The sequence below is a fragment of the Cydia pomonella genome, chromosome 22 (genome assembly GCF_033807575.1).
Source record: "Cydia pomonella isolate Wapato2018A chromosome 22, ilCydPomo1, whole genome shotgun sequence".
Lineage (NCBI taxonomy): Eukaryota > Metazoa > Arthropoda > Insecta > Lepidoptera > Tortricidae > Cydia > Cydia pomonella.
This window is the reverse complement of record NC_084724.1, coordinates 9,477,228-9,498,586: the sequence shown is the minus strand read 5'-3', so window position 1 is coordinate 9,498,586 and position 21,359 is coordinate 9,477,228. Positions and strand designations below refer to the sequence as shown.

General features: G+C 38.5%; 1 protein-coding gene across 2 annotated transcripts in view; it reads left to right on the top strand.

Moving 5' to 3' along the window:
- LOC133530442 (putative divalent cation/proton antiporter TMEM165) overlaps window positions 1–21,359 on the top strand; it is a 46,546-nt gene that overhangs the window by 1,053 nt on the left and 24,134 nt on the right. The window contains exon 2 of one of the 2 annotated variants that reach the window (XM_061868354.1): window positions 444–559. In XM_061868354.1, the coding sequence (XP_061724338.1) occupies window positions 452–559 (108 nt within the window). In that variant the 5' untranslated portion in view covers window positions 444–451. Of the gene's footprint in view, window positions 1–443; window positions 560–18,044; window positions 18,821–21,359 lie in introns of those variants that run through there. The other variant, XM_061868353.1, reaches the window with a different exon arrangement.

The window sequence follows — 21,359 nt, the reverse complement described above, 5'->3', positions numbered from 1 at the left end:
TATTGACCGTTATTACCTTTTGTATTGTTTTTGACTTTTCTCTCCTGCTCCTGTAAGGTAATTCGGTTGGTATGAGTTCACTAAAACTAACTGTGAATTATTCAAAACTGTTATAATGTGTTTTTTAAGAGGGATAGTTTAGGTAAATCTGAAACTATTGAAGTTAGAGGAAGACTGTCTTAGTCTGAAACTCATGGCTCATGGGACAGAACAGAGCAACAGCAAAAAACAAAGGTTCAGTGGCTGTGACAAAATGACAAACAGACAGACACATTCAGTCTTCATTTAGGTTTACATTAGGGCTCTATGGCTAACTTTTGAATTATAACAGCTTAGATAACAAATTGGGTGCTGTATTTTAGTTAGGTAAGGTAATCTCTTATCCTAAATGTCACCTTTAAAAGTAGCAACCTTTCTCACAATAAAAAATGCGTCAATTGCAGTGATCATCATGGTGCGAAGACGGTCATACATTTTGGGTGCCATGGCGTTTGCTGTGACGTGGGCGATGGCAGCGGGCAGTGATACACAAGGAATGTCATCAACAGCTGCCACAGAGGTAAGACTTTTATAAACTACTGAATAACTATTAGTGTAGAAGTTTTTACACTTGTTCCAACCCCTCTCCCTTAGTAGTCTCGTCTTAGGGTATCTGCTGGCGCAGTTACCTATACCAACCCTCAAAGAGGAAGTAAATAGTTTCTCAAAGAAATATAAAAACGACTCACGAGTCATTAGAACGAATTTGCCAGAGACATATTAAACGACAACAGTAACAACACAAGACTCAAAAGGTGGCAGATCTTGGAACTAGACCAGAGAGAATTACCCAGCAGCTCTCTTCACATTTATAAAAGGAATGGAGGTTAATATTAATGGACCACTACCTGGAAAAAGAAATTTATAGTTACTCGTACAATCTGATTATGACTGCAAAGATGGCAAATGAAAGTAAAAACAAAAAAAAACTTATTGCATAGTTTTTCTTTTTGTTATAGGTTATAGGTATTCGCGGGTTTGGTTTCCGCAACTCGACGTCATATTATAGCGCCTATTTTGCGTGGTGGGTTGCCGGCACTACTCTTGCCAACCCTTCTTTTCTTTTTGTTTTTACTTATATTTCTTTTTGGTTTATCATTTTTTTGTAATTTTTTATAGGACGTTTTTACACAAATTGACTAAGTTATAATAATAATAATAATAAAGACGTTTATTCAAAAAGTTTAAACATAGGTACATAATAAAAGTACACAATAATGCTTAGAAACTAATCAACAGTAAGCTCAATTAGGCTTGTGTTGTGGGTACTTAGACAACGATATTTAGCATATATAAATATTTATAAATACTTAAATACAAAAAGATACATTGATTAAGATGATGCGTAAAATCCAAGACAATTTCGCGTTTCGAATTTTGTCATAACTCTGATTGTCCAAAGTTGGCGTTTGACAATACAGTGACCGCAAAACATATGGCGCAGGACAGCGCCATCTGTTTTGGATGTCAAACCAACGGGCACGTTTTTTTCTTAGAGTTTATCTCTCTATTATAATCAATTCTCTTTGTTGCCATGGATTAAGGTGAAGAGATGTATACATATTTTTTTTTTCTATTAAAAATTACATTTAATGGGAAACATACAGCACATAATAAAACAAAATGGTAAAAACTAATCTAAATTAAAATATATCTAAATAAGGCCCCCGCGGCATTGTGCCAAAGATGCTGGCAGCATTCCCTCGCTGAATGGCAATACATATTTGTGATCTCGACTGTACATAAAAAATAATTTTATACATACAACGCACAAATGTTGTCTATGCATGCAATTTATAGCCGTGACATTGCTTATCAAGGCATTTTAACCGTATATGGTTTGAGTAATGGTAAGATTATCCACACGAGTCATATTGCACTGGTAAAAGGCTTTATGAATAGAATATGGCGTTTTGTGACAAAACTGCTGCAGTAAAGCCTCGCTAATAGAGCTACCAACGTTCGACTGTATCATTTATATATTATGTTTCAGCGCACTCGTGTTGATAAATCTTATCTTTGCTAGTGCGTCACGTTTGTATACACTTACAAATTCTAATTAGAACTCGTGAATCTGATGATAAGCTACATAGTTACTAATTATAGGAGATAGTTCCTGATAACTGTCACAGATGGCGCTAGTGGTCAAAAATGCAGCGTGGACTTTAATGGGGTCATTGAGCCGTGTAAAGTTTTATGAATAAATTACTACAATAAGATAATTTTGTGGTCTAAACAACGACATTACAAAATTGGGTTAGTTGTTTATTCTATAACCCTTTTCCAGGCATAGTATGATTTATCGACCACATACGTGCCAATAGAATTTCAACCTTAGCCATCCTATTTGAGGTTCAAATTAGACTGCACTTTCGGAAAATGTGACTTGTCTTCAAATGATCATCAAAGCTGGATTTATTGGAATATATTTGAATTTTTTGGGAAAACCTTGTAGATTGGTTCGGCCTGGAAAAGGGTTAAGGTACACGCAACTTTTATAGATGGCGCTCGTTGTTAAAAGCGCTGGCGCAGCGTTTTGTGAACGTTTTGTAGATTATTTTATGTTCTAAGCGGCAAATTTAAAACAATAATACTTAATAAATTATTATAGCGTACGAACGTGCATTGTCAGAATTTGTATATATTATTATGATCTTTGTTTCTTAAGAAATCAAAGAAAATTAAATTGTGGTGTGATTATGGTTGGTAAGGTTTGTTGTTCTATCAAAAACGCGAAATTTTCTCGTAACAATCTCGAGAAGCTTTTCGAATTATTGTCTGGGGATCGAAATGTTCCATTTCCAAAAGCCCAGGTCATAGCAAAACTAAATTATAATTGATTAATCAAATCATCCTAAGTATTTATATATATATATATTCCTTATAGCAAAATAACACGATTATAGCAGCTTCATTGTTACATTGAGTAAGTAATATTAAGTAGTAAAATTTCTGTAGGTTTTGTCACATCGAATTAATTGACTTGAATATTCTTGCTCAATAAATACCGTTTTGTGGTTTGTTTACATTTTGTTAAATACTTAAATAAACACGTTATAGGTATTGGCACACATCTTTATTTTTATGGCTTATGGGCATGAAGGTGTGTGTGTGTCATGAAGGCCGTAGGCCCGATATGTGCTTGTCAAGACACTTTTACTATTCGGTCGTCTTTAAGGGGCTGTCAACACCCAATGTCCTTGAAATTGATGTTACTTAAACAGTTTTTTAAGAAAGACTATTTGTTTTAGTCAAGTAAGAAAAATATATGTTCATATTAATTATATTTCAAAGACCGTGGTTGTACTCGATACATGATTGAACGAAATCGGCTCGATAGAAAATAATTGCAAAGATTGGTCTTAAAATCACAATTAAACGGTTCGATGTCTTTATTGTTTTGACTTATGGGTCTGCAATTAAAATCACAATTTCAAAACATTTATATCTAAACCGCTAATGAGTAAAATATTACCCTAATAATCCACTTTTTTTTATTTAAATAATTTTCTTATTATTCCCAGGCCCAGTAACATGCGACAGTGCTATCTCATTTACTCCGATACAAATAGACAGTGTGCGCGCTTTAGGTATTGACAGCCTCTTAAGCTCCAACTTCCCCGCCAGCGCACCTCTCTTCGGGCCTTCAGCCCTATGAGGAACTCGGCCTTGGCCTTCGCTAGCCTGGACGCTTCGCGAAACAATATGTTTGACGAATATAGCCGTGACGTACGTGTTGGTATTAGCTGTTGAGTTGTATTTTCCTGGTAATGAATAGTTAAGGTGCAGTAGCGTCAGAAAGCGGAGTTTTTGAAAAGTCAGCGCTTTTTAGGGTTTCGTAGTCACCTAGAAACCCTTATAGTTTCGCCCTGTATGTCTGTCCGTCCGTCCTCGGCTTTGCTCCGTGATCGTTAGTGCTAGAAAGCTTAATATTTTAGGAAATAATCGCGAAAGAAAAAAATGTTCCCCTCCTCTCTTTTGAACCATGGGTACAAAAAATATGAAAAAAATCGTGAAACAAAAGCTTAGTACTTTAAATGAAAACTATAGCGAAAATGATAGGTCCAGCCTTTTTTGAGTTATTGCAAAAATCTTCTCTTAGTAAAAAGACGTACAAAGCGCTGCTGCTTACTAATTAACAGCCCTCGTTTGGCCTGTTCTGACAGATTGGTAACTATAAAACCCTACACTGAGCATGGCCCGACATGCTTTTGGCCGATTTTTTTAGATCACAATTCGGCTGCCAAAAATTAATTAGCAATCTTAAGGCCTTTCTCGAGGGATTTAAAATATCACTTCGAATCCTGAATTTTTGACTTTCACTTAATAGAAAAAAATCGGCAATATATTTGAGGGAACACATCGATTACTTTATATTTTATTAAAACGTACAAAAAATTACAGTTCGAAAACATGGCGTCAGCGCTCCCGGGCACGCACATCCATCTTTCGCACGCTTGCGCTCAGTGACGTAGAACACTAACTTACTGGGCCTTAAGTGTTATTTAATTGGCTACTTGACTGTTTTTTGTAAATAATGTCAAACGATCTTGATTTTCCTGAGGATAAAATGTCTATATAGGACTCATGGCATTTAAGCAACACAAAGGTCAGAAATGAGAGTTAAAGTCTGACGCTCGCAGTCGACGATTGAAACGCCTCTAACAAAATGATAAGGTGATGTTACGTCACATCATATAAGTCTGTCCTAAATGTATGGAAGATGAAGGAAATTGCCATTTTGACCCTGAAATATTGCGTTTATGTGTATAGTTGTCATACAATTTATTTTTCAATGAAATGTATGGAATCGAATGGTATCCTCTTTCTGGTATCTTCTTTTCTATTTTTAAAGACAATTTTTTTTGAGGCCTCGGAGCCTTGTATTTTTTTATAATCTCAATATAATATTTTAAATTCCACTTTTTTATAATGGATGGCTCATTTTCTATCCATTTAACAAAATTTTGTACCCAATTGTGTGACGAATTACATACAGAGACAAAAAAATGAACCACACGGTTAAGTCCCGCATTAGATAAACAAATAAGTGCAATATGACATCAGCCATTACTAATATGTGATAAAAACTCGAGATTGTCTAGTGCCTACTAATAACATACAGCGACAAGGGCGCAGGCAGGGCGGAGCAGAGGGGGGGCAGCCCCCCCCCTGGAGTTCAAATTTTACAATGTATGCATCTCTTCCCCCCCCCCCCTAAGTCTGTGGCGATATGAACTTGCTGAACTATGGGTGAACTCTCTTTTATGACTGGCGAAAGCGTATTTGCATTTGCCCCCCCCCCCCCCCCCCTTTTACGCTACGTCGATGGCAAACAAGCATGCACGTTGCCGACCCTAACATTCCGCAACCTCGAGCTCCGGCAACTATACTCACCGGCAGGAATACAACACAAAGCGAGATGATAATCACAGTACCTAAACCTCACTTTTGGACGTAGTTTAAGGATATACCCGTGCCCCTTAGTTGTACTTTGCCCTGACTGACCTTACCTAATTCCCTGTCGCCGTCTTCCTCATTATCAGCTAACAATTCGTATTCCTTATTGCAGTAATAAAGGTCCAATGGCCAGTTAACACATTCCTTGCCAACGACCCGCTAGGCGTGTTCTCTGGTTTTCGCTACTACGGTTTTTCCCGTGAAAGCGCTGGTGGCCTGGCGGTAAGAGCGTGACTTGCAATCTGGAGGTTGCGGGTTCAAACCGTGGCTCGTACCAATGAGTTTTTCGGAACTTATACATGAATTATCAATATTATCATTTCATTTGATATTTACCAGCCGCTTTTCGGTTAAGGAAAACATCGTGAGGAAACCGGACTAATACCCATAGTTTACCGTCTGGGTTGGAAGGTCAGATGGCAGTCTCTTTCGTAAAAACTTGTGCCTACGCCAATTCTTGGGATTAGTTGCCAAGCGGACTTCAGCCTCCCATGAGCCGTGGCAAAATGCCGGGACAACGCGAGAGAGGAGTGTTGTGTTCCTGTCGGTGAGTAAGGTTGCCAGAGCTCAACGAGGGTGAGGGGGGGTTTTGGTCGGCAACGCGCATGTAACTCCTCTGGAGTTGCAGGCGTACATATGCTACGGAGACTGCTTACCATCAGGCGGGCCGTATGCTTGTTTGCCACTGACGTAGTATAAAAAAAAAGATGGTTATTCCCGTGTAATCGGCTACGCTCCTAGTATTGCTGCTAGTAGAGTTGACTGCAAAACTATTGAGGAATAAAACATCATCATGACAGAGGCTGTATGTATTGACTCTAAAATACTATAGGTACGAGCATATACAAGGTGCCCGTGAGCATTGCGAGAGATTTTAACGGTGCATTCCTGATGGCAACAGAAGCAAAAAATGTTATGACTTTTTGTGAAATTCGTCAAAAAAAATTTTTTTTTTTGTTTTTTTTTTTCCTTTTTTTGAATACTCCTGTACATAAAACGTAATTTTTATTGATAAACACATACCCACAACCTAAAATTAACTAAAAACTTTTTATTTATTTGGGAGTAGCCTCTCGAATACATTTTTTTAATTTTTCGATGTCAATCAATAGGTATGTCCAGACTAGACCTCAAAAATGTGTTTCGTACCAACTTATGGCGAAAGAATGATTTCGAAAAACATTTAATTATCTCTGAAACTAGGCCTAATCCAGAAAATTTTATATGACATTTTAGTTTCTAAATATTACCAGGAATGCTTAGTTAAAATGTCTCGCAATGCTCAGGGGCACCTTGAATAAAAATAGTAGGTACATTTTATTGCTCTGACATAAGACTTCATTTATTTCAAGTAGGTACTTCCCCGGTAAGGAAAACCGCAACTCAAATCTATACCTACTCGTATGTATCTTTTCAATTGGTTGGTAGACTATAAAAAGTTACATTTTTGCCGGTTTTTTCTACAAAGAATCGTTGATCAGTTGTAATAATATCTCGAGTATCTCACAGTGGCCTCTCGATCCCGAATTATAATTTAGTTGGTAATTTGCCACCATGATTGCTTTTTGCCAATGAGTTACATATATCTCAACTCTATGGCTTCCAAGCGAGGCGTCCGTCCGGAAGATTGTGTTTGTCGCCTATTGCAAGATTTTATTTATTCTGTCGGTGATCAAGACTTATTATAGACTGTTTTTTAGAAGCGTTTATTTAACTTGCCTTGTTAGTATGTATGTGTGGGTTAAATCTTGGAAGATTTCCGAATTCCCATAGAGTTGAAAAATTTGCGTACATATGTAAGTCGGGTGACAAATTGACAATGTAATATTATTAGACCGCGAGCCAGGAACAAATTTCCATGGCCTGCCGGCTGAAAACTCGTGTAGTAACCACTACACGGCTTGGTATGACGAACCCTCGTGGACGTCAGCTGCCGCTCCGTTGGTGGGTTGAGGAATGGCAGCCACAAAATACGTAAAACAAAAAAAAATGTCATCGCCTCCCGTTTGATACTTTGTCAAATGATAGTTCAGATGCTTTTGTTCATTTAAAAAATCGTCAGCCGGTAATATCGCGGTGGTCGCGGTGGTATATAAGCTGGTCGCATGAAAATATAAAAAAATAAGCGCTATACCTTTTTATGATAGCAATAACAAATCATGAAACTTTGCATGTAGCATTTATCGAGTTCTGTTTCGAGTTCGATTTTATTAAGAGCCCTTAATCCTTGGAGCGTTCTCCGATTTCACGAAATAACGCTCGATAGATGGCGTTGGCGCTCGGTACGCGAGCGCCGGCAACGCGACGCGCGTTTCAATGCAGACTAGAATAATCTTGATAGTTTTCAATATAATTTCAAGCAACATTAATTTTAGTGTCATATGATATCATATGGGCACTCTTTATTTTATTGTATATGCACAGTAGTTTTTTTTTTATGTACACTACTACTAAGTGTACAGACTACAGAGTGTACTATAACCCTTGCTCTTTATTCTGTCTCTTTCACACCAATGGAAAATGAAGAAGTTACTAAATGACTGCAGGTATAAATAAAGTATATTAGTGCGATAGAGAGACAGATAGTGTTTCGTTGTCGTATCGTAAACGATTGGCATGTTGGCCACACACTTGCTTAGTGCCTAGCCAAAATACCAATCGTTTGCGTATATTAGTGCGATAGAGAGAGAGTAGTGTTTCGTTGTCGTATCGTAAACGATTGGCATGTTGGGTACGCACCCATGATACCTAGCCAAGAAGCCAATCGATTGCGCATATTAGTGCGATAGAGAGACAGATAGTGTTTCCTTGTCGTATCGTAAACGTTTGGCATGTTGGCTACGCACCCATGCTGCCCAGCCAAGATGCCAATCGTTTGTGCATATTAGTACGAGAGAGAGACAGATAGTGTTTCGTTGTCGTATCGATTGGCATGGTGGCTACGCACCCATGCTGCGTAGTCAAGATGCCAATCGTTTGCGCACATTAGTGCTATAGAGTTTCAGTGTTATTTGAAATCACGTTAGGGTTTGTATTATTATTTTTGACCCGAATAATGTCCATCCAGGTTCTTATGATGGAGTCAGGAGTTGGTCACCAGAACTCCTAATCTACTCATTATAATTCCATCGTGCTTGGGCTCAAAAGATTTGCCCTGACGAACACCATCGATCTAGATGAGGTCCAGGGTCTCATGACGGAGTCAGGAGTTGGTCACCAGAACTCCCCAGAACTCCTAATCTACTCATCATAACTCCATCGAGTTTGGGCTCAATAGATTTACCCTGATGAGCACCATCAATCTAGATGAAGTCCAGGGTCTCATGATGGAGTCAGGAGTAGGTCACTAGAACTCCTAATCTACTCATTATAATTCCATCGTATTCGAGCTCAATAGATTTGCCCTGACGAGTACCATCGATCTAAATGAAGTCCAGGGTCTCATGATGGAGTCAGGAGTTGGTCACCAGAACTCCTAATCTACTCATTATAATTCCATCGTGTTTGGGCTCAAAAGATTTGCCCTGACGAGTACCATCGATCTAGATGAAGTCCAGGGTCTCATGATGGAGTCAGGAGTTGGTCACCAGAACTCGTAATCTATTTATCATAACTCCATCGTGTTTGGGCTCAATAGATTTACTCCGACAAGCACCATCAAATTACCATTATGATGAATAGATTAGGAGTTCTGGTGACCAACTACTGAGTCCATCATGAGACCCTCGACTTAATCTAGATCGATGGTACTCGTCAGGGCAAATCTTTTGAGCCCAAACACGATGGAGTTATGATGAGTAGATTAGGAGTTCTGGTGACCAACTCCTGACTCCATCATGAGACCCTGGACCTCATCTAGATCGATGGTGCTCGTCAGGGCAAATCTTTTGAGCCCAAACACGTTGGAATTATAATGAGTAGATTAGGAGTTCTAGTGACCAACTCCTGACTCCATCATGAGACCCTGGACTTTATCTAGATTGATGATGCTCGTCAGGGCAAATCTATTGAGCCCAAACACGATGAGGTTATGATGAGTAGTTTAGGAGTTCTGGTGACCAACTCCTGACTCCATCATGAGACCCTGGACCTCATCTAGATCGATGGTGTTCATCAGGGCAAATCTATTGAGCCCAAACACGATGGAGTTATGATGAGTAGATTAGGAGTTCTGGTAACCAGCTCCTGACTCCATCACGAGACCCTGGACCTCATCTAGATTGATGGTGCTCGTCAGGGCAACTCTATTGAACCCAAACACGATGGAGTTATGATGAGTAGATTAGGAGTTCTGGTGACCAGCTCCTGACTCCATCATGAGACCCTGGACCTCATCTAGATTGAAGGTGCTCGTCAGGGCAACTCTATTGAGCCCAAACACGATGGAGTTATGATGAGTAGAGTAGGAGTTCTGGTGACCAACTCCTGACTCCATCATGAGACCCTGGACCTCATCTAGATCGATGGTGCTCATCAGGGCAAATCTTTTGAGCCCAAACACGTTGGAATTATAATGAGTAGATTAGGAGTTCTAGTGACCAACTCCTGACTCCATCATGAGACCCTGGACTTTATCTAGATTGATGATGCTCGTCAGGGCAAATCTATTGAGCCCGAACACGATGAGGTTATGATGAGTAGTTTAGGAGTTCTGGTGACCAACTCCTGACTCCATCATGAGACCCTGGGCCTCATCTAGATCGATGGTGTTCATCAGGGCAAATCTATTGAGCCCAAACACGATGGAGTTATGATGAGTAGATTAGGAGTTCTGGTGACCAGCTCCTGACTCCATCATGAGACCCTGGACCTCATCTAGATTGATGGTGCTCGTCAGGGCAACTCTATTGAACCCAAACACGATGGAGTTATGATGAGTAGATTAGGAGTTCTGGTGACCAGCTCCTGACTCCATCATGAGACCCTGGACCTCATCTAGATTGAAGGTGCTCATCAGGGCAACTCTGTCGAGCCCAAACACGATGGAATTATAATGAGTAGATTAGGAGTTCTAGTGACCAGCTCCTGACTCCATCATGAGACCCTGGACCTCATCTAGATCGATGGTGTTCGTCAGGGCAAATCTTTTGAGCCCAAACACGATGGGATTATAATTAGTAGATTAGGAGTTCTGGTGACCAACTCCTGACTCCGTCATGAGAACTTGGACTTCATCCGGGTCAAAAATAATAATGCAAACCCTAACGTAAAATCAAGTGAAAATGCGTTTTTCAGAAAATCGCAGCCAAATAACACTAGACCTTACTCATAGTGTTGTGTTCCTGCCGGTGAGTAAGGTTGCCAGAGCTCAACGAGGGGAGGGAGGGGGTTAGGGTCGGCAACGCGCATGTAACTCCTCTGGAGTTGCAGGCGTACATATGCGGGCCGTATGCTTGTTTGCCACCGACTTAGTATTTAAAAAAAAGTAACACTGAAAATCTATCAATAAGCGAGTCTGTTAGGCATACTGTAAAAAATGAACTTTTATTAAGATTTTCTAATCGCAGTATATAGCACTTCTCGGAACTCCGTAGCTGATTACGATCGCAACGAATGCCTGACAATCGAGCACAGGTCCGTCCTCTAAGCGCGCTCCGCGCGGACTGAGAGCGGGGCGTCGCTGCTGCGTGATTTATACGTGTTTTAAAAAAATATAAATTTACGGCAATGTAGGTCCCATAGTTACGATTTTTTTTTTATAGGTTAACATAAAGTTACAGTTTGCTATAATATTATTTTTAAAGCAAAATATGCGCACAATTTGCGGAAATAAAATATAATAAAACCCTGTTTTCGCCAAAAAAAATGAAGAAAACTCGGAAGGTATTTTATCAGTTTTTTTAAATGAATCTTCGATTGTTAATCATTCCAGCCCCTCGTACGAGATATGTTGAATCAAATTGTAGTCATTCATGTACCAAATGATTCTTGTTTATAGCAAAATTGAGAACCGAAACGCCACATCTCACTGCAAAATTTGGAAAAGACTCCCAAAAAACCTCATTAAAAAAGAGGTTTAAAAGGGAAAATGAAAATTTGAACTGTTGGAGCCCCTAGTTTAGGAAACGATTATTTAAGTACGTTATCAGTTTTTGAATAAATACTAATAGTTACGTCGTAATCTTGAATGAAAAAGGAAGCATTTTACAAAATACGCTCGTCTGTAGGAATAAGGACTCTTAAAGCTTTAATTAATTTGCCCTGTTAATTATTTTGTTAGTGTATATTATACTATTAGAAGCTATACTTGCCCCACTTCCCGATTTCTGATATTGACTTTTCGTCACTGGAACTGTGTAAAAAATGCGCTCCATCTAGTTCACTAGAATTCTCAGTGATCTCAGTAGTCAAGGTTGCTTTGACTTATTTATAGATTTTTTTTCACTTAGTCATTTCCTTAGGTTATTACCTAGGAAGGATATTATAGTTTTTGCGAAAGAATAATGAAGAAATGACGATGAAATATCTATTTGGTGGTATTTTATGAAAACACACAATTAATTCGGTACAATGTTGGACCAATAGCAGACCAAGAATATAAAAGTTCTAACTAAATTTCTCCCCATATTCGTTCTTTTTTTTATAATAAGGACATTCTTACACAAATTGACTAAGTCCCACAGTAAGCTCAATAAGGCTTGTGTTGAGGGTACCTAGACAACGATATATATAATATATAAATATTTATAAATACTTAAATACATAGAAAACACCCATGACTCAGGAACAAATATCCATGCTCATCAGACGAATAAATGCCCTTGCCAGGATTTGAACCCGGGACCATCGGCTTACTAGGCCAGACCGACCGGTGGGATTCGTTCTAAATTCGTGCCGGTGAGTAAGGTTGCCAGAGCTCAACGAGGGGGGTGGGGGGGTTTAGGGTCGGAAACGCGCATGTAACTCCTCTGGAGTTGCAGGCGTACATAGGCTACGGAGACTGCTTACCATCAGGCGGACCGTATGCTTGTTTGCCACCGACGTAGTATTAAGAAAAAAACCTTTTTTTTCTTGTGTGTCAGTCATGATGTCATCAGGTCATCACCGTGATAAGGCACGTGAACATCATCATGTGTCATTATATATTTCAGTGTAACAATCTGAGAAACATACCTAATGGTTAACAATTTGCGGGCATGCGATTGCTTAATTTGTTGACCGTACAGGCGGCATCAGATATATCGGAGCGGCCGAGGTGCTCACAAATATCTGAACACGCCTCTATTATTTATTTATTTAATCGTATGGCATAACATAATACAGAAGCATATAATAACCAAATTTTTTTTTTAAATGTCAACACAAAGACCAGTCAGCCATCTATTGTCAAGCGTGTTCAGATATTTTTGAGCACCTCGGCCGCTCCGATATATCTGATGGTGACTGTACAAGCGTGGGTATAACCAGATTGATGAAAAGCGTGCAGCGTAGACGACTGACCCTATGTACGACTCCGCCATTTTGGAAAAAGTCACAATAATTTAATCATCGTACCTGCTCACAAAAATCGGTTAAGAATTGCGACCCGTAGAGGAGAAAATTCGGACATACGAAAGCATTTATTCCTAATCTGAAACGGAGCCCTTCGGTTACGCTCGGTTAAAAATATTTTATTACTAGTAGCACCCGTGCATTATACGCTTGTTTGACTCAAAATATATGAAGTTAGAGGGGGGGACGGGACACACATTTTACCACTTTGGAAGTGTCTCTCGCGCAAACTATTGAGTTTAGAAAAAAATGATATTAGAAATCTCAATATCATTTTTGAAGACCTATCCATAGGTACCCCACACAAATAGTTACTAGATCTCGTTCAAACCAATTTTCGGTGGAAGTTTGCATGGTAATGTACATCATATATTTTTTTTAGTTTTATGCTTCTCTTATTTTAGAAGTTACAGGGGGGGGGGGACATATCAAGAATAGAATAGAATAGAATAGAATATCATTTATTTCAGTATAAGTACACAGTTATACAATACATATAGAGGAAGAAAGAGAAAAAATGACTTATAACTAACTTGTACACTGTATATAATTATACTGAAAAAGGTGAACACTCAGCATAATGCCAGGTCCTACTGAAGTAGTACGCTGACGCTGGTCTTCCGTGGACACCTGTAGGGAGCGTAGTTGCGCGCAGCTACCAACTACAGTTAAGTTACTGAGATAACTATAATAATTACGACGGTAAACAACAAAGCGGCAATGAAGCAGAATATCACCACTTTGGAAGTGTTTCTCGCGCAAACTATTCAGTTTAAAAAAATGATACTAAAAACCTCAATATCATTTTTGAAGACCTATACATACCCCACACGTATGGGTTTGATGAAAAAAACAAATTGAGTTTCAGTTCTAAGTATGGGGAACCCCCAAAATTTATTGTTTTTTTTTTTCTATTTTTGTGTGAAAATCTTAATGCGGTTCACAGAATACATCTACTTACCAAGTTTCAACAGTATAGTTCTTACAGTTTCGGAAAAAAGTGGCTGTGACATAAACGGACAAACAGACGGACATGACGAATCCATAAGGGTTCCGTTTTTTGCCATTTGGCTACGGAACCCTAAAAACCTACTTAGGAGAATCGGAAATGCGACCTGTAGAGGAGAACATCGGGACAAAACCCGATTGCCCGAGTCAAAACAGAGACCTTCGCTAACATTTCGGTCAACAAGTATGTGTAATTGCGTTACCAACCACTACGACTGCGAACAAAAGACGGAAGTTCAAATTTATATTTATTACTTAGATACAAATTGGTGACAGACAGTGATGTGTTCGTGTCATCCACGATGACGCGCGGATTTGTCAAATCTAACCTTTAATTACATGATATTACGTGTCAAGGCACGCGTCTTCGTGAATAACACGATCTATAATCGGGTTATCGGTCAACGACCTTTCTATCGTAATTACCTTCGTGAACGAATGACCTCGATTCGTTATAAAAACTGGAGTTAATAACTAATTATTCTATTGAATGCAATAGACAGTTTTAATCTAAGGTCACCAATACTTAAACGATATAGTATCGTGCAATTCACGAAGACGCGTACCTTAACTCTTATTGTGATGTTATTAAAGGTTAGATTTGACAAGTCTGCGCGTCATCGTGGATGACACGAACTATAAAGTATTTTGGATTCATCGGTAGGGAAGACCGTCTAAGTACTTAAAACACAAGCCTAATTTGTATAATAATGTCCTATAATATTAATTTTAGAAATAAAATGTTTGACCTCTGTTAATCCGTAGTAGTTTTGTTTTGTATCGCATTTATCACCAAGCCGTATCACCAAGAATCCGCACTTTTGGTTGCTTAATCGATACAAGGTCGGCCTTGGTCAAATTTGCCCGCACGGCCCTAAGATAGCATCGCGTTAATAGCCTACCATCGTCACTGTCCACTGACAAGACGTAAACCTTATTGTCAAAACATAAGGTTTACAGGTGGTTAGCTAGTGTTGCTGTTAGTACCATCGCTAGACAAAGAGAAGGACATGTTGATAAACATTGCTTAGTGCTGCCATTCCAGACGCTAGCGACAGGCGTGTTGGAGGATCTGGCGATTTTGAATTCGCTAACAATTTGAGTGTGTACTAAATACCATTGTCTGTATCCCTTTTGCAGGCTTAGTACGGTTTTTCTACCACATACAATAGAATTTCAACCTTAGGTATCCGATTTAAAGTAAAAATTAGATAGGACTTCAAGATATTTGACTTGTCTTCAAATTAATCTTCAAAGCGGAATCAATTGGAGTATATTTGATTTTTTTGGGAAATCGTTTATAAGGTGCCCATAGCTTCTTTCTAGTCTTTTCTACTATGGCACCACACGGTGGGACGTTCATCCTCACCTGGGACTTGAATGGTGGTACGGTATGGTTTTTTTTTTCGTAAACGCTCCGTTTGTAACTTGTCTCCAAAGAACTACAATTGTAAAAATCGGTTCACAAATGTTCTGAGGTAACATAAAAAACCGGCCAAGTGCGAGTGGGACTCGCACAGGAAGGGTTCCGTACCATTATCTATAAAAACGGTCAGCCATTCAAGTACACGCAAGACGTTGCTTAACTTCGGTGATTGGATGAGAACCTCGAGATTGGAAAGAAATGTTTATTTTATTCTGATGTTTTTAGTAGAAAATTCAACTGGCTAACTATCACGGTTCATGAGATACAGCCTGGTGACAGACGGACGGACGGACAGCGTAGTCTCAGTAATAGGGTCCCTTTGGGTACGGAACCGTAAAAACAGCCAAGAGAATTGGAAGTTGGGAAACCCCATCCATCAAGAAAAGAGCTAGGTTTTAAAGCATCGGCAACGTTGACACTCATGGAGTTCCAAGCATACCACCAGCTGCGCTGTATTAATGCTTGTTTGTCATCGGCATACCGACTTACCGACATAATTAAAGCCATGGAGAGACTAGGGACAAATGTTCCACGACACGTATCGCCAGCGACGTCGGGTGAACATCGCATGTTGCCGGACTTCGCTCGACATGTCGGTAACCGGAAACGTCGCGGCACTTCACCCGACGTCGCTGGTGACACGTGTCGTGGAATAATCGTCCCTAGTCTATCCCTGGGTTTTAGGCTCTGTAAAGTAATCGAAAGGTCGTTTTATCCTGGTTAGCCCGGAATGCTACTCGCCTTCGCTCGTGCAACCATTCTTTAACACACGGCAAGGACATGTTTATAAACATTACGCAGGACTGTTATATTATACAATATGTAGTAACATACAGAACCAGTATGAGGACCCTGAGCACCTACAGTTACTACGAATTACGAGATCTTTTTATGCTGGTGCATATTTGAATGTTTTGTAAATTAGCTAGTTGTTAGTTGCATATTAATTAGGTAAATTCTTGTGTTTTCACTTCCCCATGTTTTAGTTATGATATTAGTGGGCGGAACTAGGTATAGTTAACCTAATTTTCTAAAATAAATTACGCGGACTTAAAAAACTGACTGTTTACGAAAGCTGTAGATGTATCTAATTTTAATACATTATATGTTAACTTTGCGTGGCATTTGCAATGAGAAATGACAGTAATGTTTTAATGTATTAAAATTCATGTCAAATTTCTATGAAAATATGACGTTTATAATAACATTGTCTCACATTGTCCTGTTCATCTCGGTGCAAAGTTGCTTAGAAGGACTATAGTTTTGTAGGTACACTCAGGAAACAGAAATGGAGTAGGCGACAGATGGTTCCGCGACACCTCGCCAGCGACGTCGGGTGATGTGGCGCGACGTTGCCGGACTTCGCTCTTGGCAACATAAGGCGTGCCATGTCGCCAAACATGTTGATGTCGAAGTCCGGCAACGTCGCGCAACATCACCCGACGTCGCTGGCGACACGTGTCGTAGAACATTTGTCGCATATACTATCCCAGGCTTTCTATGTTTAAGGTACAATTTCTTTCTGTACAGTCACGTCTGAAAATATCGATACGAAAAATGTGCCAAAACCACCTTAATATATGGGCAATAAAGTCGTGTATACATATTTTGGCACTTTTTTGTATCGATATTTTCAGACCGTACATAAGTTATACCTATTATGTTAGGTACTTAATATCAGTAAATTTGTGACGTTAAATTACTTTCGCAAATTGTATCGACTTATTCGTGTGAAAATATCATCTAAGACAAGTCATTTTGACCTTCGACGCCGATAAGATAACAGAGAAATGTATAATATCTCGCACTTAACCAAGTCTCTTAACCTAGTAAAACATACAGTACTGTCGGTAGTGTCGGTGCCGGTATTAATATGTATATGTATACAAGTATATACAATGTGTTTGTCCACGTATAGTGGAGCCGTTAACCATGTATAGTACGCTGAATTTTATCGAGAAATCCCCCCCCCCCCTCCATACCTATGTTTTTTCTCAACCATTTTAAAACTGCACCATTTCAAAGTTTTATGGTGCTGTGCAGTTATACACTACTGCACTTGGTTGATGTACCATTATCTGCCCATTTACCTATCGCACAACTAAAAACTAATAATCATTCGATAGCTTATGAATTAGGGCATACAGTTGAAGCATAAATGTCACAAAGAATTTTCCACAATTACTCGATAATTAACAACAAAAATAAAAATGGTCTTCAAAAATGTACTTTTTTACATTTTTTGAAAAAATTTAGTTTCTATTTCTATGAATGCCGATTCTCAGCCAGTAGGGAAAACTTTCCCATCTTTGAAGAGATAAGTGTTGATCGATAGAGACAGACCGTTTTTCGAAGTCAAAAATGTACTTACTACTTCTTCTCTAAAAATTATTTCATGACACCGTCACGATTATAATTGACAAATTATGAATAACCATCTCTCTGCAGAACAAAAGGACCCTGGTTAACCGAGTGGATCATCTAGTTTTTAAAAACAATTCAGTAAGGCGTTTCAAAAGATTTTTTTATATAAGTACCTAAATGTTTTACGCGAGAAATCGGAATCGGTTTGATCCAGAAGAATTTTACGATGGGTGCACAGAATACCACAGAAAAAGATGCGCGTTGTAAACCTAGGCAGCATTTTATGTATAAACAATTTGTAACCTGAAATCGCTGTTTACCTCTCTTTCTAACTAACATATTTGTTAGGCCTGAGATACACTTGTAAGTTTTACTTACGTAAGTAGGGACACAGCTATACTATAGAGTGAGAGATAAATATCATTATCTCATTCAAACAAATAGCTTTGTCCTTACTTACGTAAGTAAAACTTACAAGTGTATCTCAAGCCTTAGAAAAAGACACATAAGTACAGTTTACAGCGTTTTATAGAACGTGCACCTGGTCATTGCTATTGCACGGGAAAATCCAACTCGATGTTGATATGCATTGGACCAGTCATTAAATCCTACATGTGAAAACCGGTATCCCTATCACAAACCAAGCTATCAGTCACTTCTATCGTTTTTCACCTGCACCTAGCTAAATATTACAAGTTTTCCTACTAAACTACACGTTTAACGTCAGTCCACGCACTAACGCGGCGCGCGCGAGTCGTGTATCGTATCTAAAATATAATTATATAAACATAAACATTATCTGATCTTGTGAAAATGATAAAATTGATAAAATTATGATAGCAGACGCTTTCAGAAGTCAGTGTTTTGTTTTCTCACGGGCAGTGCGGGTGACAGTTGGAATAGTGAAGTGATTTGAAAATGGAAATGAATACGACACAATTCGATTGGTTTAGCACAACTATGGTGCCTGACAGTATTCCGGTGACAGAAAGCCCTGATATAACGACATGGCTGACGAATATATTTTTGCAGGTGTGTTTCAAAAGAATACGCTGTTGTTTATTTGAGATATTTGAAAGCGAAAAAATATTACGAATGTGAAATTGCATTAAACACAGTATTGTTGCATTGATGTTTTGTTTTCAGAAGAAAAACACTGGTTTATAGCTAAAGTAGTGTTTCTTTATGAGTTTACGACCACTCTATTAAAACCAAATTAGGATTTTTTTTTTATACCACGACGGTGGCAAACAAGCATACGGTCCGCCTGATGGTAAGCAGTCACCGTAGCCTATGGACGCCTGCAACTCCAGAGGTGTTAACATGCGCGTTGCCGACCTTTTAAAAATCTGTACACTCCTTTTTTGAAGAACCTCATACTGTAGACCCTCGGGAAAAGCGTGCGTGGGGGAGGAAGTTCTATGAAGTAGGGGAAGGGGGGGGGGGGGGGGGGCTTTTTTATATATTTTATGGGATTGAGACCCAATATTTCATAGCCTAAATCCAAATATAGAAAAAAGTTTTTGGTGAAAGGAAATATTTTTGAAAAAGTCTGACAAAACATCTGCCATAAGGATGTTTCTATCAGAATATCTGTTTGATTTTCAGATGGAAACGTCCTTATTGCACTTGAAGCATAAGGACCCTTCTAAACAAACAAACATTTATTCAGCAAATAGGCCTCAGGGGCAATTTTACATGTAAAATTTTTACAATCATAAAAATAACAATATACAATTACAAATATGTAATGGAAATATACATACAAATATGCAATTCTGTAATGGAAAGTCACAAATAACCCCTTTCTTTATACTTGTCTGTGTAAACTGTCATCAGTTTATAACCTGAAACTCATTAAACATTTGAATTAAGTATAATTAAAATGAGATCACCGTGTTTTAAGTGTTTAAGACCTGTGTTATCTTTCTGGGTTTAAAACACTCATTGTTACCAACATTGAAATTATACCATAATAGTTGTAAATCGTTTTGCCCCACTTATTTAACAATTTGAAATTACTTTTGTTCTTCTTCCTCGCGTTGTCCCGGCATTTTGCCACGGCTCATTGGAGCCTGGGGTCCGCTTGGCAACTAATCCCTAGAATTGGCGTAGGCTAGTGTTTTTACGATAGCGACAGCCATATCTGACCTTTCAGGAGGGCAATTAAACTAGGCCTTATTGGGATTAGTCCGGTTTCCTCACGATGTTTTCCTTAACCGAAAAGCGACTGGTGAATATCAAATGATATTTCGTACATAAGTCCCGAAAAACTCATTGGTACGAGCCGGGGTTTGAACCCGCGACCTCCGGAATGCAAGTCACACGCTCTTACTGCTAGCGCTTCTTGAAATTACTTTTGTTATAAATACAAAATTGTATATAGAATGATACCTATAGTTCCAACCGCTAAACAATTGTTATAGAAAATCATGAAGAAAAGAAGAACCAAATACACAAACATTTTCAAATTATTCATTTAAGAGGCTGTCAATACCTAAAGCGCGCACACTGTCTATTTGTATCGGAGTAAATGAGATAGCACTGTCGCATGTTACTGGGCCTGGGCAAGGGAATAATAAGAAAAATATTTAAATAAAAAAAGTGGATTATTAGTGTAATATTTTACTCAACCACGGTTTAGATATAAATGTTTTGAAATTGTGATTTTAATTGCAGACCCATAAGTCAAAACAATAATTAGACATAAAACCGTTTAATTGTGATTTTAAGACCAATCTTTGCAATTATTTTCTATCGAGCCGATTTCATTCAATCGTGTATCGAGTACAACCACGGTCTTTGAAATATAATTAATATGAACATATATTTTTCTTACTTGACTAAAACAAATAGTCTTTCTTAAAAAACTGTTTAAGTAACATCAATTTCAAGGACATTGGGTGTTGACAGCCTCTTAACCATCCCCATTAGTTACCTTTTAGGAGCAAATGTATCAGAACCCCTAGTTTAGAAACAGTGCGCCTAGCGGGACGTTTTGGAAACTCAAAATCCCATACAAAATAAGACTTAACGTAAACACGTACGTCACGTCACGCTATCGAATAAATTTACACTAAATGTACTACAGTTCTTATACTATTGGAAGAGTTTGATTTCCATCTTTTCCTTCATCTAACTGACTTGATGCCATGGTGGTGCCTCCAATAGTGAAGCCCTTTAAAAAAAAAAAAAAAAAAAAAAACAATATCCGTCGTCCAAAAATCAGGGAAAATACATAAAAACAGATTCTGACGAGTTGAGAACTGCCTCTTTTTGAAGTAAGTAAGAATTGTGCAGTTGAATAACTTTTCATTGAGTTAATAATATTGATTTCTAAATTTGATCCGGGTTCGATTCGCTTTCCGCTTTGTTTTTAATTTATGTTTAGGGTTCAATATAGGTGTTTTATAATAAACCAGCTTGTTTATTCAGCAGATAAAATCTATTAAGATTTTTCATTCGGCAAGATATTTTTCTTTTAGCCAAGAGTTGATCTGATTTCAATACTTCACAAAATTGGTGTCATGTAATGGTTCATTCATAGAGGTTTATTTTTTAATATTTATTT